At 43.9% G+C, this 22,055-nt stretch overlaps 1 protein-coding gene across 1 annotated transcript in view; it reads left to right on the top strand.

Moving 5' to 3' along the window:
- The window catches only part of POU2F3 (POU class 2 homeobox 3), an 82,401-nt gene that overhangs the window by 22,839 nt on the left and 37,507 nt on the right, over positions 1-22,055 (top strand). The window contains exon 3 of the mRNA XM_087703784.1: positions 13,031-13,065. Within this exon, the coding sequence (XP_087559910.1) occupies positions 13,031-13,065 (35 nt within the window). The remainder of the gene's footprint in view (positions 1-13,030; positions 13,066-22,055) is intronic.

The raw sequence follows: 22,055 nt of genomic DNA, 5'->3' as shown, positions 1-22,055 counted from the left end.
TTCTATCCTTTCCCAAACAGACATTTTGCATATCATGACACACAGACACACACAGAGAGAGACAATCTATAATGGCTGAAGCAATATACCAGATGTGACAATAAACCAATAAACTTCTCTTTCCTTCTGTATGTACATATTTCCTCCTGCATAGCAGTGTGTGGCAGAAGCTCAAAAAAAGCTAACACAATCTTTGGTGGTACAAAGGGAGGCACAGAATCAAAATCACGGGAAGGATTTATAAAGCCTTAGTAAGACCACTTGGAATGGGGATTTTGCAGTATCCTTTCCCTGGAGTGAGGAGGGAATGGGGGATTTTGCAGTATCCCTTCCCTGGAGTGAGGTGGGAATTGGGATTTTACAGTATCCCTTCCCCGGAGTGAAATGGGAATGGGGATTTTATCCCTTCCCTGGATTGAGGTGGGAATGGGGATTTTGCAGTATCCTTTTCCCTGGAGTGAGGAGGGAATGGAGACTTTGCAGTATCCTTCCCCTGGAGTGAGGAGGGAATGGAGACTTTGCAGTATCCTTCCCCTGGAGTGGGGAGGGAATGGATATTTTACAATATCCCTTCCCTAGAGTGAGGAGGGAATGGGGATTTTGCAGTATCCCTTCCCCTGCCACGCTCACCAAGCCACGCCCACAGAACCGGTAGTAAAATAAATTGAATTTCAGCATTGGATGTTCCCCATATTGTTCCAGATTAAAAAAACATGCTTAGATAATTTTCATCTCGCTAGAAAATAGAGAAGACGACTTGCTCAGTTAGTTGGTCCCAGTCCTGTTGCCGAAAATTGCTTCATGTGGTGCAACTTTGCTCTTAATCCTTCTGCCGGTGAGAATAGAGACAGATCCTGTCTTAAAAGAAGTTACTACTTGCCGGACTTTTTTTCTTCGTAATCCATAAGAGTGAAAGACAGAAGCTTGGCTGAACTTGAAAGGCTAATCGTCTTAGTCTCGTCTTTGGGATGGGAGGCAACAAGGAAGCCCCAGGACTGGAGGGGAAATTGGGGGGAAAATTCATTTCTTGTCTTGGTGCCATCTTCTGAATTTAGTTTGGTTTGAAAGAGGGTTATTTTTACTTCTTCCTTCCGTCCTTCCTTTTTTCTCTTTCCTTCCTTCCTCTCTGCCCTCTCTTCCTTTCTTCCATCCACAGTCTTTATTTTCCTTTCTTCTTCGCTCTCTCCTTCCTTCTTTCTTTCTCTTTTCCTCCTTCTCCCTCTTCCTTTTTTTCCATCTGCACTCTTTTCTTTTCCTTTCTTCTTCCCTTCTCCTTCCTTCCTTTTTCTTCTCTTTCCCTCCTTCCTCTCTGCCTCTCTTCCTTTCTTCCATCCACCCTGTCTTTATTTTCCTTTCTTCTTCCCTCTCACCTTCCTTCTTTCTTCTCTTTCCTCCTTCTCCCTCTTCCTTTCTTCCATCTGCACTCTTTCTTTTCCTTTCTTTCTTCCCTCTCCTTCCTTCCTTTTTCTCTCTTTCCTTCCTTCCTCTCTCCCTTTCATCCTCTCTCTTTCCCTTTCTTCCTCTCCCTTTCTTCCATCCCACACTCTTTTCCTTTCTTCTTCCCTTTCTCTTCCTTCCTTCCTTTTTCTCTCTTTTCCTCCTTTCTCCCTCTCTTCCTTTCTCCCATCCATAGTCTTTCTTTTTCTTTCTTCTTCCCTTTCTCCTTCTTTCCTTCCCCTCTCTTTCTCTCCCTCCCTCCCTTTTTTCCTTTCTTCCATCCACACTCTCTTTTCCTTTGTTCTTCCCTTTCTCTTCCTTCCTTCCTTTTTCTCTCTTTTCCTCCTTTCTCCCACTCCTCCTTTCTTCCATCCACACTCTCTTTCTTTTCCTTTCTTCTTTCCTCTCTCCTTCCTTCCTCCATCATCTCATCCATCTTTCACAGTTGTCTCAATACGTTACCCCCAAAAATCTCCTATATAAACATTACTTTCTTTTCAATTGTAGGGAAAACTGGCAGACAAAGTGATAAGAAAAGTCTCTCCAACCCCCCCACCCCCTCCAAAGGTCATTCCTCGTCTTGAACCCTCCATCTGACCCAGATGATAGTCATCATTCTGCGAACCCCTTTCCTCAGCCTCATGGGCTCGATTTTACATGCCATCTGGTCCTTCCTTCCACTTTACTTTAATTTTATTTCAATATTTTACTTTTCTTTACTATTTTATTTTATTGTTTCGTTTCGTTTCGTTTTGTTTTATTATTTTTCCTGGGGGGAGCAGTTCTCATCTCTCCTGTGCAAGGCCTGAACTTGGGCAAGGAGGCCTACATTGCACAGCTGGCTCTTGATCAATATCTTTTCGATATTGATCAAGAGCCGAGGTGGCGCAGTGGTTAGAGTGCAGCACTGCAGGACACTTCAGCTGACTGCTATCTGCAGTTCAGCGGTTCAAATCTCACCGGCTCAAGGTTGACTCAGCCTTCCATCCTTCCGAGGAGGGTGAAATGAGGACCCGGATTGTTGGGGGCAATATGCTGACTCTGTAAACCGCTTAGAGAGGGCTGAAAGCCCTATGAAGCGGTGTATAAGTCTAACTGCTATTGCTATTGCTATTTTTCCTTTCCACCCTACAATAAAAGCAATACCTCTTGTGCCTGTTGCTTGTTGGCTGGGTTCCCATTTTGCACCAAGCCTTGCTTTTAACCCTGCTTTTGCTGAATACAGCAGTATGGCCAGACTTGTACATAAACCATGAACTATGGTTTAGTAACCATTGTGGCTCCATTCACAGAAGACGCTGAGCAAGCCGCAATATTGGCGTTGTGTGATAGGCGAAGGTAGCTATACAACTCTTCTTGTTTAGCTTGAAACTCAGAATCTGTTTTTGAATAAGACAGTATCACAGAGTTGGAAGGGACTTTGGAGGTCTTCTAGTCCAGTGTTTTTCAACCTTGGCAACTTGAAGATGTCTGGACTTCAACTCCCAGAATTCCCCAGCCAGCATTCGCTGGCTGGGGAATTCTGGGGAGTTGAAGTCCAGACATCTTCAAGTTGCCAAGGTTGAGAAACACTGTTCTAGTCTAACCCCCTGCTTGAGCAAGAGACTCTACACCATTTCAGACAAAAGGTTGTCCAACCTCTTCCCAAAAACCTCCAATGTTGGAGCACGCGCAACTTCCTGAAAGCAAGCCATTCCACTAATTAATTGCCCTCACTCTTTCTCCTTAATTCCAGGTTATTTCTCTCCTTGATAACTTCCCATCCATTGTTTCTTGTCCTGCCTTCAGGTGCTTTGGAGAATAGGTGGACCTTCCTCTTTCCACTGTCAGCAAATTTCATAGAATATGTTTATAGCTTCTTGGGAAGGCAGATCATTTGACCGTGGACCAATACACACGAACGCCATCACTCTGCTAAACAAATAATTCCCTCAACACTGTCAAATTAGTCACTAAGGGTTGCATTACTACTATATTAGTCTTCTCATCGTTCCTATCCCCCATCTCCTCCCACTTATGACTGCAGGACTGTAACTTTGTTGCTTGTATCCTTACGATTTATATTGATTGTTTCCTAGTATGATTTGATTGCTTATTTGTACCCTATATGACTATCATTAAGTGTTATACCTTATGGCAGTGTTTTTCAACCACTGTGCCGCGGCACACTAGTGTGCCGTGACATAGTGTAAGGTGTGCCGTGGGAAAAACACTTTATATATAGTCAATATAGGCACAGAGTTAATTTTTTTTAACATTTTCTAATGGTGGTGTGCCTCGTGATTTTTTTCATGAAAAAAGTGTGCCTTTGCACAAAAAAGGTTGAAAAACACTGCCTTATGGTTCTTGACGAATGTCTTTTTATGTCCACTGAGAGCATCTGCACCAAAGACAAATTCTTTGTGTGTCCAATCACACTTGGCCAATAAAGTATTCTATTCTATTCTATTCTATTCTATTCTATTCTATTATTTATTATATTCTCTTTCCTCTTCTGTTCTATTCTATTCTATTCTGTTTTCTGTTCTGTTCTGTTCTATTCTGTTTCCTATTCTATTCTATTCTGTTTTCTGTTCTGTTCTGTTCTATTCTATTCTGTTTTCTGTTCTGTTCTATTCTATTCTGTTTCCTATTCTATTCTGTTTTCTGTTCTGTTCTGTTCTGTTCTGTTCTGTTTTCTGCTCTGTTCTATTCTATTCTATTCTGTTTCCTATTCTATTCTATTCTGTTTCTGTTCTGTTCTGTTCTATTCTATTCTGTTCTGTTTTCTGCTCTGTTCTATTCTATTCTGTTTCCTATTCTATTCTATTCTGTTTTCTGTTCTGTTCTCTTCTGTTCTATTCTATTCTGTTTTCTGTTCTATTCTATTCCTATTCCTATTCCTATTCCATATTATACTATAATATACCATGCCAACTCAGGAATGTCTCCTTCAAAAATTTGGAAACTGAATGGGTCCTTGGATGTTTGGGAGAGGGAACCCATGCTCCCAAACTCCCGGAAGAGAGTTTGATGGATCCCACGAGTCACCTTGCAGTGAGATGGGCAGCAAACAGATTTAATCAACTGATCAATAAAGGGGAATTATGCCCTGATCCCCTCCACGGGGCAAGTGGTACCAGCCTTTTCACTCAACGTTCCCTGATGGATTTATGGCTATGTTTGCTCCTTGCTCCTAAGCAGCAAACAACTCTAATTGCTGGGCAAACCCCAAAACTCCATCCAGAATCGGGGCCCATTTTCTCCTCTTGAGGGAAAAGTCTGCAGGCGAAGTCGCAGAGCTCTTGCCAAGGCTGTGCAGATTGACTCATGGCTGGTTGTTGCCAACTCTCCAAGGGAGGGAAAGAAGCAAACTCCTATCTCAACAGCTTTGCTGGGACTCAGCCCCTGCTTCCAACATCTCCTGCCTCGCGCCTGGAATTGTGGTGGATCCAGTTCGGTTGGAATATTGGGAGCCCTCTCCCCAAGAAACGACTTCATGTTTCTCCTCTGTTGGAAAGAAGCCAGGGCCAAAACAAGCCACATCAAACCCTGGCTCTCTTCCAAGATCTCCCCCCCCCCAAAAAAATGTGGTCTCGATCATTGAGCAAGATGAGGTTTCAGTGTTGAAATCCCAGCCCTATCAAAGCGGCAACCTGAAGTATGTTTAGAAAGGATTAAACCCATGGAAGCCAATGGGACTTCATCCAGAGTCATCAGAGTGGGCTGGTTGGGCTGCTAGAATTGCCCTGGGGATATGGTCCGTTTTGATTCCTAACACCAGCTGCAAAATATCTGGGAGAAGCTGGTGTCCACAGCTGGAAGCCAGGCAGATTGGAGCAGTTGAATCCTCCTCAGCTTGATATTTTAAGCATATTTCCCCATTTCAGGAAAAGTTGACTTGCCTTCCTTTACAACGGGCACCGTGCATGGAATAGATTCCTTTTCTCCTTTCCCTTTTGGTGAACTGCATAAATACGTCCTCTCCAGTGGTGGGATTCAAATAATTTAACAACCGGTTCTCTACCCTAAAGACCAGCTGTCTAGGTGTGGCCCGGTGGTCATGTGATCATGTGGGCGTGGCCAACTCAATATCACTCACATTGATGGGCGCTTCAATGTTACAATGGTAATAAGGGTTGACCGGAGAGGCAGTTTCTGTAAGCAGGGCAATAAAGATTAGGCTAGAAACAACACCAGAATGTTTCCTTCCTGCCTTCCTTACAGGATTAGCCCTGTAAAGTAGGGAAAAAACAAAATGAAATTTCTTCCAACAACCGGTTCTCTGAACTGCTTAGAAAGTTACCAACCGGTTCTCCCGAATAGGTGCGAACCGGCTGAATCCCACCACTGGTCCTCTCAGCCCTACCTTTAGTCTTGCTTCCGATCAATGAGGTCCTTTGTGCCCTCTGAGCTAGTGCTAATTAGTATTAATCTTGGTCTTCATTTCTGCTTATAGGGATTTTGATTGTTGCTGGGAAGATGTTTGGATTTTTCTGTTTCCTTTTTAGCTATTTGATTGTCTTTTTTTTAATGGTTTAGACAGCGAGCTCCCCTCCCCTCTAGCACTGATGATGTGATCTAATTGGCTCATGAAACATCTGCAAGAAAATAAGCAAGCTCAGAGACCACCAAGAACTCCACTATCCTCCTCCTCCTCCTCCTTCTCTCCCTTCTAGCACTGATGATGTTACCTAGTTGGGCCATGAAAAATCTGCAAGAAAACAACCAAGCTCAGAGACCACCAAAGATCCCATTGTCCTCTTTCTCCTCTTTCTCCTCCTCCTCCTCCTCCTCCTCCTCCTTCTCTTCCTTCTAGCACTGATGATGTTACCTAGTTTGGTAGTGAAACATCTGCAAGAAAACCACCAAGCTCAGAGAGCACCAAGGATCCACATAGCTCCTCCTCTTGCACCCCCTCCCTTCTAGCACTGATGATGTGACCTGGCTGGGTCATGAAACATCTGCAAGAAAACAACCAAGCTCAGAGACCACCAAAGATCCCATTGTCCTCTTTCTTCTCCTCCTCCTCCCCTTCCTTCTCCTCCTTCTCTCCCTTCTAGCACTGATGATGTTACCTAGTTTGGTAGTGAAACATCTGCAAGAAAACAACCAAGCTCAGAGAGCACCAAGGATCCCACAGATGTCCTCTTCCTCCTTCTCCTCCCATACCCCTCTCCCTTCTAGAACTGATGATATGACTTAGTTGGGTAATGAGACATCTGCAAGAAAACCACCAAGCTCAGAGAGCACCAAGGATCCCACAGATGTCCTCTTCCTCTTCCTCCTTCTCCTCTCATACCCTTCTCCCTTCTAGAACTGATGATATGACTTAGTTGGGTAATGAGACAGCTGCAAGAAAACCACCAAGCTCGGAGAGCACCAAGGATCCACATAGCTCCTCCTCTTGCACCCCCTCTCTTCTAGCACTGATGATGTTACCTAGCTGGGTCATGAAACATCTGCAAGAAAACCACCAAACTCTGAGAACACCAAAGATCTCACAAATGTCATCCTCCTCTTCCTTCCACACCCATCTCCCTTCTAGAACTGACGATGTGACCTACTTGGGCAATGAAATGCCTGCAAGAAAACAACCAAGCTCAGAGAGCACCCAGGACCCCACCGTGCAACCCTGAGCTGCAAATATTCCCTTGTATTGGTTGCTTTGGCTCAAAGGGGCTCCGTCAGGTTTGCCTCTAATGAACTCCTTTGGCAGGGCTTCCATGAATCCTGGAGACCTGAACATATCAAAGATTCTCTCCAGAGCGCACAAATGTATCCTGCTACAGGCACCTGATAGCCTGAAGCTGGGCAAGACTAGGCATGGCACTCAGCGCTGGGCTATGCTCCTCCTATGAAGGAGGTAAGGAAGATACATCTACGTGGAATTACAGCTGCTGCGAGGGAAAAACATGTCTCTGGGAGCATGCTTGGGTCCCACAGCACACATAATTGTCAACCCTGAAGCTGACCCGGCCAAAGCCATTTTGGAAGCTTCAGTGCTGCCACACTGGAGCTGAAGGATCGGGAGAGGAGGAATTGGGATAGTGGGGATTTTGTAGCCAAAACAAAATACTTTCTCTTGAGAACCAAGGACGTTCTCCCACCTGGTCAGAGAAAGGAGGAGTAATGCCACCAGGGAACCAGACTGCGCCGTGATTGGATTGTCTTGAGAATGGATGGATGGATTGTCTTGAGAAAGCGACAAACTTTTGCTTCTAATTAGGTGAAAACCGTGGGAATGAGTCGGTTTTCACCAGATCCGTGCCAATATGATGTATCCAATAAAGCTATTTTTTGAGGAATCTACCTACTTTGGAGTTTTGCTTGCTATGGGTCTATTACTTGGAACACTGATAATAATTCTCTTAAAAAATTAAATTTCAGAGTTAGTTTGAAGGGAAAGCAGCATTTTGGGGAAACCAGGGTAGATTTGTGGATCGACCACACCTTCCTCTTCCCAAACCAGGTGAGGCGAGGAGGTGCCCTTTATTTAGCCATTTCTATAATGTCCAGACCTTCTCAGAGTGAAATGCTATCAGCGTAGTGACAAAATCGGCAGGACAGCTTCCTCAAACAGCACTATGCCAAAAGAAAACTGGGAAAGAAGAGAGGAGATGTGGTGGCATAGAAAAAGGCTGCTTTTTCCAGGATTTCTCCCTTCCTTCCTTTGTGGCTCTGCACGATGGGGCAACCGAGCCAGAGAATCACACACTGAGCGCTGAGTATAGAAATTACCTCTGTCACCTGTTTCCACCACAGATTGCACTGTGCAATTATAAACCTGTGGTAGATTAGACCCTGCCTTATAGATAAGAGAACGAGAAGGCAGCTTCTGCCGTGCTACTGGTCTTGTTGCCTTTCACAAGGCGCACAGGTGCGCCTCACCTTTTGGGTGTGCCAAGGTTTCAAGAGCAGCCGGGGCCACTACTGACATGATACTACTGACACCACTGACATCATAGCAGTGTTTCAATATTTGAGGGGCTGCCACAAAGATGAGGGGGGTGGTCAAGCTATTCTCCAAAGCACCTGAGGGCAAGTCAAGAAGTAACAGATGGAAACTAACCAAGGAGAGAAACAATCTAGAACTAAGGAGAAACTTCCTAAACAGTAAGAACAATTAATCGGTAGAACAGCAGTTGCGTAAAAAGTTGTAGGTGCTCAGTGGAGGTTTTTAAGAAGAGACTAGAGAGCCATTTCTCTAAAATAATATAGGGTCTCCTGCTTGAGCGGGGGATTTGACTAGAAGACCTCCATATTCGAAGGAAGGAAGGAAGGAAGGAAGGAAGGAAGGAAGGAAGGAAGGAAGGAAGGAAGGAAGGAAGGAAGGAAGGAAGGAAGGAAGGAAGATGGGAGGGAGGGAGGAAGATGGGAGAGTGGGAGGGAGGGAGGGAAAAAGGAAGGAAGGAATTAAGGAAGGAAGGAAAGAAAGAAGGAAGATGAGGAAAGAAAGAAGGAAGATGGGAGGGAGGGAGGAAGATGGGAGAGTGGGAGGGAGGGAGGGAAAAAGGAAGGAATGAAGGAAGGAAAGAAAGAAAGAAGGAAGATGAGAAAAGTAAGAAGGAAGATGAGAGGAAGGGAGGGAAGAAGATGGGAGAGTGGGAAGGAGGGAGGGAGGAAGGCAGGAAGGAAGGAAAGAAGGAAGATGGGAGGGAGGGGAGGAAGGAAGGAAGGAAGGAAGATGGGAGGGAGGGAGGAAGGTGGGAGAGTGGGAGGGAGGGAGGGAAAAAGGAAGGAAGGAATTAAGGAAGGAAGGAAAGAAAGAAGGAAGATGAGGAAAGAAAGAAGGAAGATGGGAGGGAGGGAGGAAGATGGGAGAGTGGGAGGGAGGGAGGGAAAAAGGAAGGAATGAAGGAAGGAAAGAAAGAAAGAAGGAAGATGAGAAAAGTAAGAAGGAAGATGAGAGGAAGGGAGGGAAGAAGATGGGAGGGAGGGGAGGAAGGAAGGAAGGAAGGAAGGAAGGAAGGAAGGAAGGAAGGAAGGAAGGAAGGAAGGAAGGAAGGAAGGAAGGAAGGCTAACCTGCTGTTTTGAGAATGTCCCAATGCACTGCTACAACTGTTATTGGCCTTGGCAGCTGCACAAAGGCCAACACCAGCTGTGCAACTTACACCGAGCTAACTGCAACTACAATTCAGGTTAACCAGTACAATTTGGATTCAGGGATCAAAAGAGTTGTGCATGTCCATCAAAATCCCCCCCATTCCCACCCATCCCCCAATGAAAGGAGGAACAAAATATTTCCGTCCACCGACATTGAAATAGGTCTATCTAAATATGTCCTGCCACTTTTTTTGTGTGTGCTACTTTAGATTGCCAGACGAGTCAATTTCCTGAAAGTTTGCCTTTCTCTGACCTTGGATCAGAGGTGGAATTCAGCAGGTGGCAGAAATTTTGAGTAGTTCAGAGAACTGGTAAATACCACCTCTGGCTGGCCCCGCCCCATCTCTTCTCTGCCTCCCGAGTCCCCAGTAACCTTCCCCTGGAGTGGGGAAGATATGGAAGTTTTACAGTATCCTTCCCCTGCCACTCCCACCATGCCATGCCCATCAAGCCACGCCCACAGAACCGGTAGTAAACATTTTTTAATCCCACCACTGCCTCGGATTATGAATGTGGGGAAGCGAGGAAGGTTTGTACAGCTAGAGAAGGTGAGGTAGTTTAGTGAATGATTAGAACTTAGAATCACTTTGAATGTACACTAATCCGCACGCATTAGAAAGAAATTTTGTTGCATGCACCTCCTCCAGTATACACAACTCCATAAACATGACAAGATAAATAAATACAAAATTATGCACATATCCACCAATATTATACTAGCTGGATACCTGTGTTCTGCTACAAAACTATGTGATTGGGCTTGATAAACTGACACTTACAGCTTGAAAATTAATGAGTAGTTATAGTCGGCCTCTCCTCCTCGCTTCTCTCCCTCAAGGCTTGCCCCACAGAGGCCTCTCCTATCTTATCCCCTGCTCTCCCTTAGTCTAACTCCTTAGCCTCAGAGCGTTTTTCAGGTGGGGAGGGGGAGTAGAATGTCTAAACTCCCAGCCTGCAGGCCAGATGAGTCACGCACTGGCCACGCCCACGCCCAAGTGGCAGTTGGAACAGGGTTCTTTTCAGGTGGGGAGGGGGAGTAGAACGTCTAACTCCTTAACATCAGAGCGTGTTAATAATAATATAGGAAATACTAATGATCTGGTGGTCATTTCCTAGCGAGAACCTAGAAGCCAAGAGGAACATATATGGCAAATTTCAAGTTTGTAGGTTTTACAGTTCTGGAGATTTGTATGGCACAGTGGTTAAATGCAGCACTGCAGGCTACTTCAGCTGACTGCAGTTCTGCAGTTCGGCTGTTCAAATCTCACCGGCTCAAGGTTGACTCAGCCTTCCATCCTTCTGAGGTGGGTAAAATGAGGACCCGGATTGTTGTTGGGGGCAATATGCTGACTCTGTAAACCGCTTAGAGAGGGCTGAAAGCCCTATGAAGCGGTATATAGGTGTAACTGCTATTGCTACTGCTATTGCTATGTGTGTGTGTATGTGTATGTGTGACACAGAGAAACAGCACAGCCTCTAGTTCAGATGTATATATGTACATGGCGAAATATTGGCCAATTGTTTTTTCTCTTCTCATCTCCTTACTCCTGGCCCTTCTCATTTCTTACTGGTTTATGTACTTTGCATAATGTTGCTCACTTCCCAAGGAAATAGTGCGATGGGTAGATAATTACGTGCACGTGTAGGTGTCTTTCCAGATGTGATGGACTTACACTTGTTCTTATCTGGCCTCGATTATTGTATTGGTCCATCTCGCTTTCTAATCTATAAATTTAATCGCTGCAACCAGCAAAGGATGCCTCTGTGTGTGTATTTGTGTGTGGGTTGGAAAGCTGGGCTGGAAATACAGTACAGGTAATCCTCCACTTGTGTCCACCACGGAGCCCAAAACTCTTGTTGCTAAGCGAGACAGTTGTTAAATGAATTTTATCAACTTTCACAACCTTTCTGTTAAAGGAATCGCTGCACTTCTGAAGTTTGTAACATGGTTGTTAAGTGAATCTGACTTTATTCATTGACTCTTATTTCTCAGAAGGTCACAAAAGGCAGATTTAGAGCCAGAAATATTTTGGTTAGGTATTTTGCCCGAAAAAATAAATAAAGGGAAATGTATAGTTAATATTGCATGTTTTGACAGCAGCAAAAATTGTATTTGCACCACATTGGAAAGATGAGGAAACTCCTTCAGATGAAAATATAATCAAAAATATATTAGATTGTGCAGAAATGGATAGGTTAACATTAAAGATAAAGGATAAAAGAGACACAGAATATTTTTTAATTCGGATTTCTTTTACCAATAGTTTGATAATAAAGGTAGAAATTAGAAGTTGGAAGAATAATTTTATATACAAGTAAAGAATATTTACTTGTTTAATATTTAAAGAATATTTAAAATATTTTTAATATTTAAAGAATATTTAAAATATTTTTAATATTTAAAGAATATTTAAAAATATTTTAAAAGAATATTTTAAAAACAAGTAAAGACTATAGGGATGCGGTGGCTCAGTGGCTAAGATGCTGAGCTTGTCAATAAGAAAGGTTAGCAGTTCGGCGGTTCGAATCCCCAGCACCATGTAACAGAGTGAACTCCCGTTACTTGTCCCAGCTTTTGTCAACCAAGCAGTTTGAAAGCATATAAAAACTGGCAAGTAGAAAAATAGGAACCACCTTTGGTGGGAAGGAAACAGTGCTCCGTGCACCTTCGGCATTGAGTCATGCTGGCCACATGACCATGGAGACGTCTTCAGACAGCGCTGGCTCTTTGGCTTTGAAACAGATATGAACACCGCCCCCTAGAGTCGGGAACGACTAGCACGTATGTGCGAGGGGTACCTTTATCCTTAACTGAAATAATAATAGATGGTTTCTTCAGCTTCCCTCTCCTCAGCCAAATATAAAGAAATAAAATAAAGATAGTGTTCAGACTACCCTTCTATATAAACTTATTCTAAATGTGTAAATATAAGTGCACTGATCTCTGTAAAACACAGTACCATCAACCCCCCCCCAAAATCAGCATCAAAATGGCCTTTCACTATTAGCTGAAATGTTGAGTTAAAAGAGACATTTACGTCTGATTGTAGCTGCCCAGAGTAAGACAGGTGGCCAATAAATTTAATAAGTAAATAAATTGTACCCAGAAAGTTCTAAAGGTTTGAGGAAGATGACTTAAATTCTTAAGGTTTGCTGGTCAAACCACTAAATCTAGTAGCTATCTTTCATTTTTTCAAGGCCAATAAGATTAATACATGCTTTTTCTTTAAAAAAAAAATAAGTCCCATACTCTAGATTAAAGAAAAAAGGTTTTAAAAATCTGTTCGGGGATATACCAGTGTTTTCTAAAACCCGAAATGACTGAAAATATGTTTTTAAGAAGAGTTCAAAATATTCTTGAAGTAATCAATGAAGGAATTGAAACATAAACATCTTTTGAAATACCCAAATCATGAGGGGCGAGACGTTAGAAGCCTTTTGATTGAGAACAAATTCATTTGCTTTTTCACTATAATACTTATCCTGATTTTTCTCTTCTGTTTACAGGAAGCGAACGGAATGGCTTAGACTTCAGCCGACAGGTAAAGCCTACGAAAAATGCTTTTGATTGACTTGAGTTGTAAATGGTTTATATTAAAGGAGGTAAAAGAATAGACAAACCTTCAAGTTTAAACCAAAATCAAAAACCAGAACAAGCCCATTGCTTATTCTTCTTCCTGATCTGCTATTTTTCTGGTTCAGGAAAAAATTATTCCATGAAGGATCATACCACGTCCTTCTGAAGCTCAAGAGCTGGAGAAGAATTTTCCCATGTATCTTGTCCATTGCACTTAAATGGAGAGCAAGCCCCACTCCCTTCTAGCACTGATGATCTTACCTAGTTGGGTAATGAGACATCTGCAAGAAAACAGTCAAGCCAGGATTGTATTTGCACAACACTGGAAAACGAAGAAATTCTTACAGATGAGAATGCGATTAGGAAAATAGTGCAGAAATGAATAGGTTAACACTTGCAATTAAAGAGAAGGAGCAAACTGAATATTATAGTGTATGGGAACTAGTCTATCACTGGTTAGAGAACAAATATGAAAGTCAGAAATGAAAGTAGTTAAGGGGAATATAGAAAATATATTAATAGTATTAAATAATTTGATATGTTAAGTATATCAGTATTAAGGCATGAGCAGATAAGTAATGATTATGGTTGTGAATTTTAATTGTTATTGCACAAGATATGTGTACCCAGACAACACACTGTTTAATGGAAGATTGATTGTTTATATTAAAATAAAATTACAAATTTAAAAAAGGAAAAAAGAAAACAAGGCTCAGAGAGCATCACAATTCTCTTACACGTTCCAGTATTTTCAGACACACAAGAAGCCTCTGGTCCTTGGTGAACAATGTATGGGGACCCATAATCCCCTACACACTGTTTTGAAAATGTAGGCCTTATTTACAACCACCTCTCTTAAAATTCAAGTGACAAACAAATTCCTATCATTTAGAAGGTTGCACTTTATGACTTTCATTATTCTGTACTTTCTGCCCATAAATTTAAATTCTTGGCCCATTGCAAAATCTGGAAAATAAACTCCAATCAGTCCCAATCTGGATTCAATCTCTTTTTTTCTCTCCCCCCCCCCCCCCCACACACACACACAAAAATGGGAGCCAATTTGCTCGACAGTCATCTGGCTGGGATGGATCATCGATGAAACTTCTCTCCAGTTTCCTTTGGTTTTCCCATCTCGACGTGTATCAATTTGTTGATTCACGTACACCTCTGATAGAAGGGATTGTTGTTCTGAAACACACCTGGGCTGGCGATGACTTGTTTGGCAGATGTTGTTAGCAGGGGGGGGAGGCGGGAAAATATTGCAATAGATCTTCTTGATAAGGCTGAGAGCGAAAAATGTCTAGTTGTTTGTCATTTGACACGCCAACAATGTAGGATTCGTGGATGGGTTACAACACACAAACTTGTACCCTTGTGGAGTTAACATTTCCCATATCATCGGGAGAGAAGATAGATTTGAGTAGGTAGAAGTTTGCTTCTTTCTTGCTGCCTTATTTTATTTATTTGTATTTGTATTTATTTGTTTTGTCAAGCGTGTATAAGATAATAGACCTAAGTACTGTACATACAAGATTATGAATACATGAAATGGATTGAAATAAATGGGGAGAGTAGGACAGGGACGGTAGGCACATTGGTGCGCTTATGCACAGCCCCTTACAGACCTCTCAGGAATGGGGTGAGGTCAACAGTAGACACTCTAAGGTAGAAGCTGTGGGGGGTTTGAGGATATGACAACGGAGTCAAGTAGAGCATTCCAGGCGTTGACCACTCTGTTGCTGAAGTCATATTTTCTGCAATCGAGCTTGGAGCGGTTGACCTTGAGTTTGTATCGATTGTGTGCTTGTGTATTGTTGTGGTTGAAGCTGAAGTAGTCGTTGACAGGTAGGACATTGTAGCAGATAATTTTGTGTACTACGCTCAGGTCAAATTGAAGGCGGCGTAGTGCTAAGTTGTCTAAGTCCAAAATTTCAAGCCTGGTGGCATAAGGGATTCTGTTGCGAGCAGAGGAGTGGAGGACCCTTCTCGTGAAATATCTCTGGACTCGCTCAATTGTGTAAATGTCTGATATGCAGTGCGATTCCAGGCAGACAGGCTGTATTCGAGAATTGGTCTAGCAAAGGTTTTGCATGCTCTAGTTAGCAGTTCAATATTACCAAAGAAGCTACAGAAGATTAGGTTAACAACTCTTAATGCCTTTTTGGCAATGCTGTTACAGTGAGCTCTGGCATCTGATTATTTTGTCTTTGGTTACTTGATCCTATTGGAAGAAATATCCATCTGGTTCAGTTCCAATCCAGGAGAAAGTCACTGGAGACAAAACGGAGGCGGGAGGCTGATTGGAAAAAAGGGTCCATTTATTGATGAAGCAGAACCACCAAGCACGTGTGATTCTGGACAGCTGACCACATGGAGTCGAGAGTGTGGAGTATTTATACCTTCGCTTGGGCTTTGCACTTGAGCTTCCTGTTCCTGAACAAGGACATGTATTTCTATTGACTGTTGTCAGACTCCCACGGGGCCATGTAGGGGTCATGTTTGTCTGAGCTAAAGTTTGGTTGAGGTTTTTGAGGGTGATGCAATGAAGGGAGCGTTGGCCAATTCCTAGTCATCACTTATAAAGCCCTTCATGGTATTGGACCTGGGTACTTGAGAGACCGCCTGCTGCCAATTACCTCCACCAGACCGATTAGATCCCACAGACTAGGCCTCCTCCGAATTCCATCCGCTGGCCAGTGTCGACTGGCGACTACCCGGAGGAGAGCCTTCTCTGTGGCTGCTCCGACCCTCTGGAACGAACTCCCCGTGGAGATTCGCACCCTCACCACCCTCCGCATAGCCCTTAAAACCTGGCTGTTCCGACAGGCCTGGGGCTAAAGAACCGTGCCCCTATCTCGAATGGTATGATTGTTGCGCTTTTAAATTATGTATTGTTTTGTGTTGTTGTCAAATTGTTTGTATCCCCCCTTCCCTTGTTTTGAGTTGTGAGCCGCCCTGAGTCCCCCTCGGGGGGAAAAGGGCGGCATACAAATGAAATAAACAGTTAAACAGTTAAACAGTTAAACAGCTATTGTGGCTGAGGGCTAATCCTACCTTTGTTGGATCTTGGGTGAGGGTATTTGCTTATGAATAGAGCTATCTATCCTTCTCTTAAGTGCTGACATCTGCTGGGGGCTATTAAGGAAGGTGGGGGATGCTTTCCAGGAGCATGTTCCTCCATTCCTCACGCAGGGAAATATAATATTCTGCCTTTTTAAATAGTTCCCAAAATATTTCATTCCTCTAGGAGAGGGGTGGGTGCTACATTTCTACCATCCTTACAGTTTCATTGTTTTTTTTCATTTTGCAAAGACTGCTAGGAAAGACGAAATAGGTTCATGATTAACACCCACTTTTTTTTTCCTCCCCCTAAACAGATCTTGGCTGATCTTTAAAAACTAAGCAAGTTTAAATCTGTGTGGTCCTTATGTGAGAACAGAGACGGAGTTGCTAGAGGCTAGACTGGGAAGTAAAAATAAATAAAAATTAAAGTCTCAGGGGAAGAGAAGGATGAATTCCTCCCATAGCTTTGCCAAGGAAGCTCCATGAATGTCTCTGCATTCATTAGCAAGAGTTGAGTTCAGTTCTGACGTTTTAGTTTGCCTTCCGCAGGAGGGTGAATGCAGAAAGGGGTTGTTTGTTTGTTTGTTTATCTACAATGCTGCGCCGTCAACTGGTTAAAAACAACCAGCAGGGTTTAAGTGTTAGAAATGGGCTTCCATTCTGGCAGCTTCCGAAAAGGAGAACTGTTCTAGAAGCAGAATGATGGAAAAGGTGGACATATTAGAAACCAGAAAAGATTCTACCAATAATTAATTAGTAATTTAGTAATTTCATAAATTTATGTGCCGCCCCAATCCCGTAGGACTCCGGGCGGCTTACACAAACAAGATAAAAAGTTAAAAAGTTAAAAATAAAAAAGAAACAAATTTAAAAAACAACACACCATACATTCCGTCTAAGTGGGGCTGGAAGTTGTTCGTGAAGTCTACAGCCCCAGGCCTGCTGGAAAAGCCAGGTTTTAGTGGCTTTTCGGAAGGCTGAGAGAGTGGGAAGGGTCCGGATCTCTACGGGTAGATCGTTCCACAGGGCTGGAGCAGCTACAGAGAAGGCCCTCCCTCGAGGGGCCGCTAGCCGGCATTGTCCGGTCAACGGCACCCGGAGAAGGCCCAACCTGTGTGATCTTATCGGTCATTGGGAGGTATGTGGCAGGAGGCGGTCTCTCAGATATCCAGGTCCCAAGCCATGTAGGGCTTTAAAAATAATGACTAATGGGGATAACAAAAGGGGAATATTTGTAGCTTGGGGTCGAATTGAAGGAATCCTTGATGCTCTCTGAGCTTGGTTGTTTTAAGGTGGCTTTTTTCTTTTGATTGATTGATTGATTTGATTTGATTACATTTATATGCCACCCTTTTCCCCAAGGGGGACTCAGGGCGGCTCACAATTCAAATCAGGGGAGGGGGGTACAGACAAGAAATAAAAAAGACGGAACATAACAATACATAATTTAAAAAGCACACAGCAGTCATACCATTTGAGGTGGGGGGGCAACAGCTCTTTAGCCCCAGGCCTGTCGGAACAGCCAGGTTTTAAGGGCTTTGCGGAAGGCCTGGAGGGTGGTGAGGGTTCGAATCTCCACGGGGAGCTCGTTCCAGAGGGTCGGAGCAGCCACAGAGAAGGCTCTCCTCCGGGTAGTCGCCAGTCGGCATTGGCCGGCGGATGGAATTCGGAGGAGGCCTAATCTGTGGGATCTAATCGGTCTATTGGAGGTAATTGGCAGCAGGCGGTCTCTCAAGTACCCAGGTCCAATACCATGAAGGGCTTTTGCAGATGTTTCATGAGCCAAACTAGATAGAATCATCAGTGCCAGAAGAAGTCTGAATGAGAGCAAACTCCCCTCTCATCTAGCACTGATGATGTTACCTAATTTCTGTAATTAAACGTCCTGCAAGAAAACAGCCAAGTTTGAAGAGCACCAAAAGACCCCTCAGAAAAGTTTATTTTTTCTCTTTGGGACATGAGAAATAAAAGAGTGGGACAAAGAGAAGGGGATTCCAGAGAATGAGATGGTTAGATAGTATCATTGATGTGGTGGCACAGGGAGTTTCCTAGAAAAATGAAATATCCTGGGAAATATTGAAAAGGAAGAATATTACATTTTCCTGGATCAGAAATGGAGAAATGAATTTTTAGGCAGGAAACAGACTCACTCTTAATAGCCACCACCTTTGCCTATGGGCCATTAAAAAACCTGAGCCGGTAAATTCTACATAACAAAGATCTGCCCCCTTCAGCTCCAGGGTGATGGGATTAAGGCATGGTAGTATTAGCCCTTGACCCATCTCACCACAGGGCACCTGGGAAGAAGCACGGCTCAACCAAACTTGGACTCAAAACACAGCCTAGAGAGTTGCCCCTGCATGGGCCCATGGGAGCCCGACAACCAATCAGAATACATTTCTTACACAGGAACAGGAAATAGAGAGGTGGGGCCAAACAGAGAGTATAAAAACCCAGCAAGCCCCTTCTTTTCTGTCTTTTCTTCTTCACCCAACATCTGGAAGCATTTGAGCCCCCTTTTCTGTTCAGGAGTTCCAGCCGTGCGATCCTGTCCACCATTAAACCATCTTTCCAAGCAGCCTCCATGTTTCTAGTGTCTTTTTTCCACACTTGGAGCCGAACCCAGAAGGACACTTCTTCCAACAGGGTGAAAGAACAGCTGTCCACAAAAACAGCAGCTGGCACTGCAGTAGGTTGACCGGAAAAGATTTGGCGTGATTAGTGCCCCGGCTCAGCTAGCAGAACGAGACTTTTGCGATGCCGACTGTATGCAGACGAGCAGCGTACGGAAGGATTACGCAACCGGTTACAATATTGATCCCGGCAAGGGGAATTGTCTGCCTGCAATTACAAGAAAGGGCAATGTCATCAGATCCTGGTAGTGTGAGAAAGTTGGTGGATAACCCAAGACTCTTTTTTGTTGGGGCCTAGAGCAAAGCGGTAACCCCCGCCCCCACCTACTCACCTACCGCAATCTCAGCTCATACTCAGAAATCTGTGACTCATGGCAGAAAACTTTCATCGGAAAAACGGCCCTCTGAAGTGACTCAAACCACGGCTTTTCCACCATGCCAACATGGAAATGAAGGGGATTCCAACCTAAAAAAGAATCAAATCAAAGGTGGGTAGCTGAACGACAACTAGGTGGAAGTTCCTACTAGGAACCTCTCAAGGGTTCGGTTTACACCAGAGGTGGGTTCCTACCAGTTCGCACCTATTTGGTAGAACCGGTTCATCAAATCTACTGAACTGGTTAGAAGAGGTTCCACCGGTGGACCCGGAAAGCAGGCCACACCTACAGAAGAGGTTCCAAAAAATTTTGAAACCCACCACTGGCAAGGATCTTGTACCTTGACGGCTTTAAGACTTGCATGCTTCAATGCCAGAGTTTCTGAATAGCTACTTGGACCGACCTAAGTACTAATTCATAATTTCATATCCGGTCACATGGGTGGCAAGCCACTCCCATCCGGTCACATGGGTGGCAAGCCACAAAAGGAAGCCACACCCACAGAGTAGGTTCCAACAATTTTTGAAACCCACCACTGGTTTACACCCTTTGTTATGCCAGAACCAGCACCTTCTCCTCTAGAAACAGCTTGGCGTCAGGGTTCCAAATAGCATCCAACATCAAATCAGAGTCCAAGGCAGAAGATTCCTCAAGGTTCCAATTTATGAAGAGAGCCATGTTGGCACATCTGGGGAAACCTGAATCTGAAAGCTTCCCGGTTTTATCCACCCAGTTGAAAGTACAAGATCTTGCCCCCAACACCCACAAGTCCATCACATGATCCAATCTCCCACTGCCATGCTGGCAGCTTCCACCCATCCAGTTCCAGCCAGGTGCAGAGACAAAGGATGACCTTGGCTTTCTAGAAAGGATGTTGTTGTGGCTACATATCATCCAACTCCATACAATCCCTCCTCCCATTTTCCCACCATAGAAAATGCATAGTAGAATAATAGAAAGGCCCAAAAGAAAAGATGGCTTCAGGCCTAACAATTGGCCTATGTAGAACAGTGGTGACCAATCAACAACCAACACTTATTTTTTCTTTATTGATTAAATTTATATGCGGACCATCTCACCATCAAGAGATGACTCTAGGTTGCTTACAATACATATCTAGCGGTATAAAAGAAGAAAGTGGAAAATGTTCAACCTTGGGTACGAAAAGTGAAGACATTACAATGGACCACAGTGGACAAAAAGAAGCAAAGGGTAGATGGGTGGAGGTAGGACCTTCTCCTGATCTACTAGCCACCTCCAGAATGTGATGTCCTCTTTGGGGGTCCAAGCCAGTTGGCAGAACCAGGATCTTCTAGGATATTTTGGAAAGTCAAGAAGGTAGGGATGGATCTCACCTCGAGGGGCATGGTATAATAAGCAACCCACATTGTATACAAAGCCATAAGGCATGGCAATATGGCCATGGATAAACAGGTTGGCTGCACCACCGCATGATCAAACCTCCAAATCAGCTTCAACGTTTGAAAATGAGGGCAGAAGTCTAGGGAAATTGTTGACTTGGCAGATGTTTCTCCAGATGATTCTCCTTGGGGTGAAGATCCTATCCGGTTGCTGGGACTTGGAGGGCACCTAATCGAAGTTCTAGTAGATGACTTTTTTTCCCCCTTAGTAATTGCATCAGCTGTGATTTTGATCCTCTTCTTTTGGGCGGAGAATCCAATAACCAACTGAGGACATGGTCCATTTGAGTTCTTACCACAGGAGAAGCCGACAAGAATATGATAAGGGGAAAAGAGGGCTGTCACAACATCGGAAACAACAACAACAATAAGGACCGGCAGGGGAAAAAAGTGATAAGGAGAAAAGTCAGATCAGGGAGAGGAGGTGAAAGATAAGAGCTCAGGTGGGAAGAGGTGTGGTTATGCCAAGCTCTGATGGGAAAGAGGAGAAACCTGAAATTAGTGGGCTACAAAGAAAGATCTCAGAAGCAACACCTGGAAAGAGGACAGAGGGGAGGATAACTAGGTGGGAACATGCAATATTTAAGATGTTTACCAGCCAGCTGATCTTATGCATTCAGAAAATACAGGTGTCATGGATGGTCGGTCTGGGGAATTCACAAAGTACTGTAAAACAGTGGTTCTCAACATATTTGTTCCTCATGGACCCCTTTTAACAGATAACCGATTAACAGAGCTGGAAGGGACCTTGGAGGTCATCTAGCCCAACCACACCACCCCCACCCAAGCAGGAGACCCTACACAGATGGCAGTTCAGACTCTTCTTGAAAGCTTCCAGGGATGAAGCTCCCACAACTTCTGAAGGCAACTTCTGTTCCATGGGTTGATTGTTCTCACTGTCAGAAAATTTATTCTTATTTCCAGGTTGAATCTCTCCTTGTTCAGTTTCCATTCATTATTTCCTATCTGGTCTTCGGGTGCTTTGGAAAATAGGTTGACCCCCTCCTCTCTTTGGCAGCCCCTCAAGTATTGGAAGGCTGCTATCCTGTCTCCCCTAGTCCTTCTCTTCATTAGACTGGCCATGCCCAGTTCTTGCAACCATTTATCATATGTTTTAGCCTCCAGTCCCCTAAAATCATCCTGGTTGCTCTTCTCTGCACTCTTTCTACAGTCACAACTTCTTTTTATAGTGTGGTGACCAAAACTGGATGCAGAACTCTAGGTGTGGCCTTACTAAGGCTTTATAGAGTGGAGTTAGTACCTCACTTTTAAATACCTTTTGTGGCCATGGACCATCATAACATTTCTTTAAGACTTCACGGACCCTCTGGGATGTCATCGCAAACTACAGGTTGAGAACTGGTGCTGTGAAAACTTTCTTTGAATGAATATTTGAGACATGAAATATGCACACCAAGGCCGAAAGCTCTCAGGGAACAGATCTGTTTTGAGTCCCTA

The sequence above is a fragment of the Thamnophis sirtalis genome, unplaced genomic scaffold, assembly GCF_051295495.1.
Source record: "Thamnophis sirtalis isolate CommonGarterSnake01/CBP01778 unplaced genomic scaffold, rThaSir2_p1.2 scaffold_2, whole genome shotgun sequence".
NCBI classification, from domain to species: Eukaryota; Metazoa; Chordata; class Lepidosauria; order Squamata; family Natricidae; genus Thamnophis; species Thamnophis sirtalis.
The sequence above is the reverse complement of the archived record's forward strand: the minus strand, read 5'-3'. Positions and strand labels throughout refer to the sequence as shown.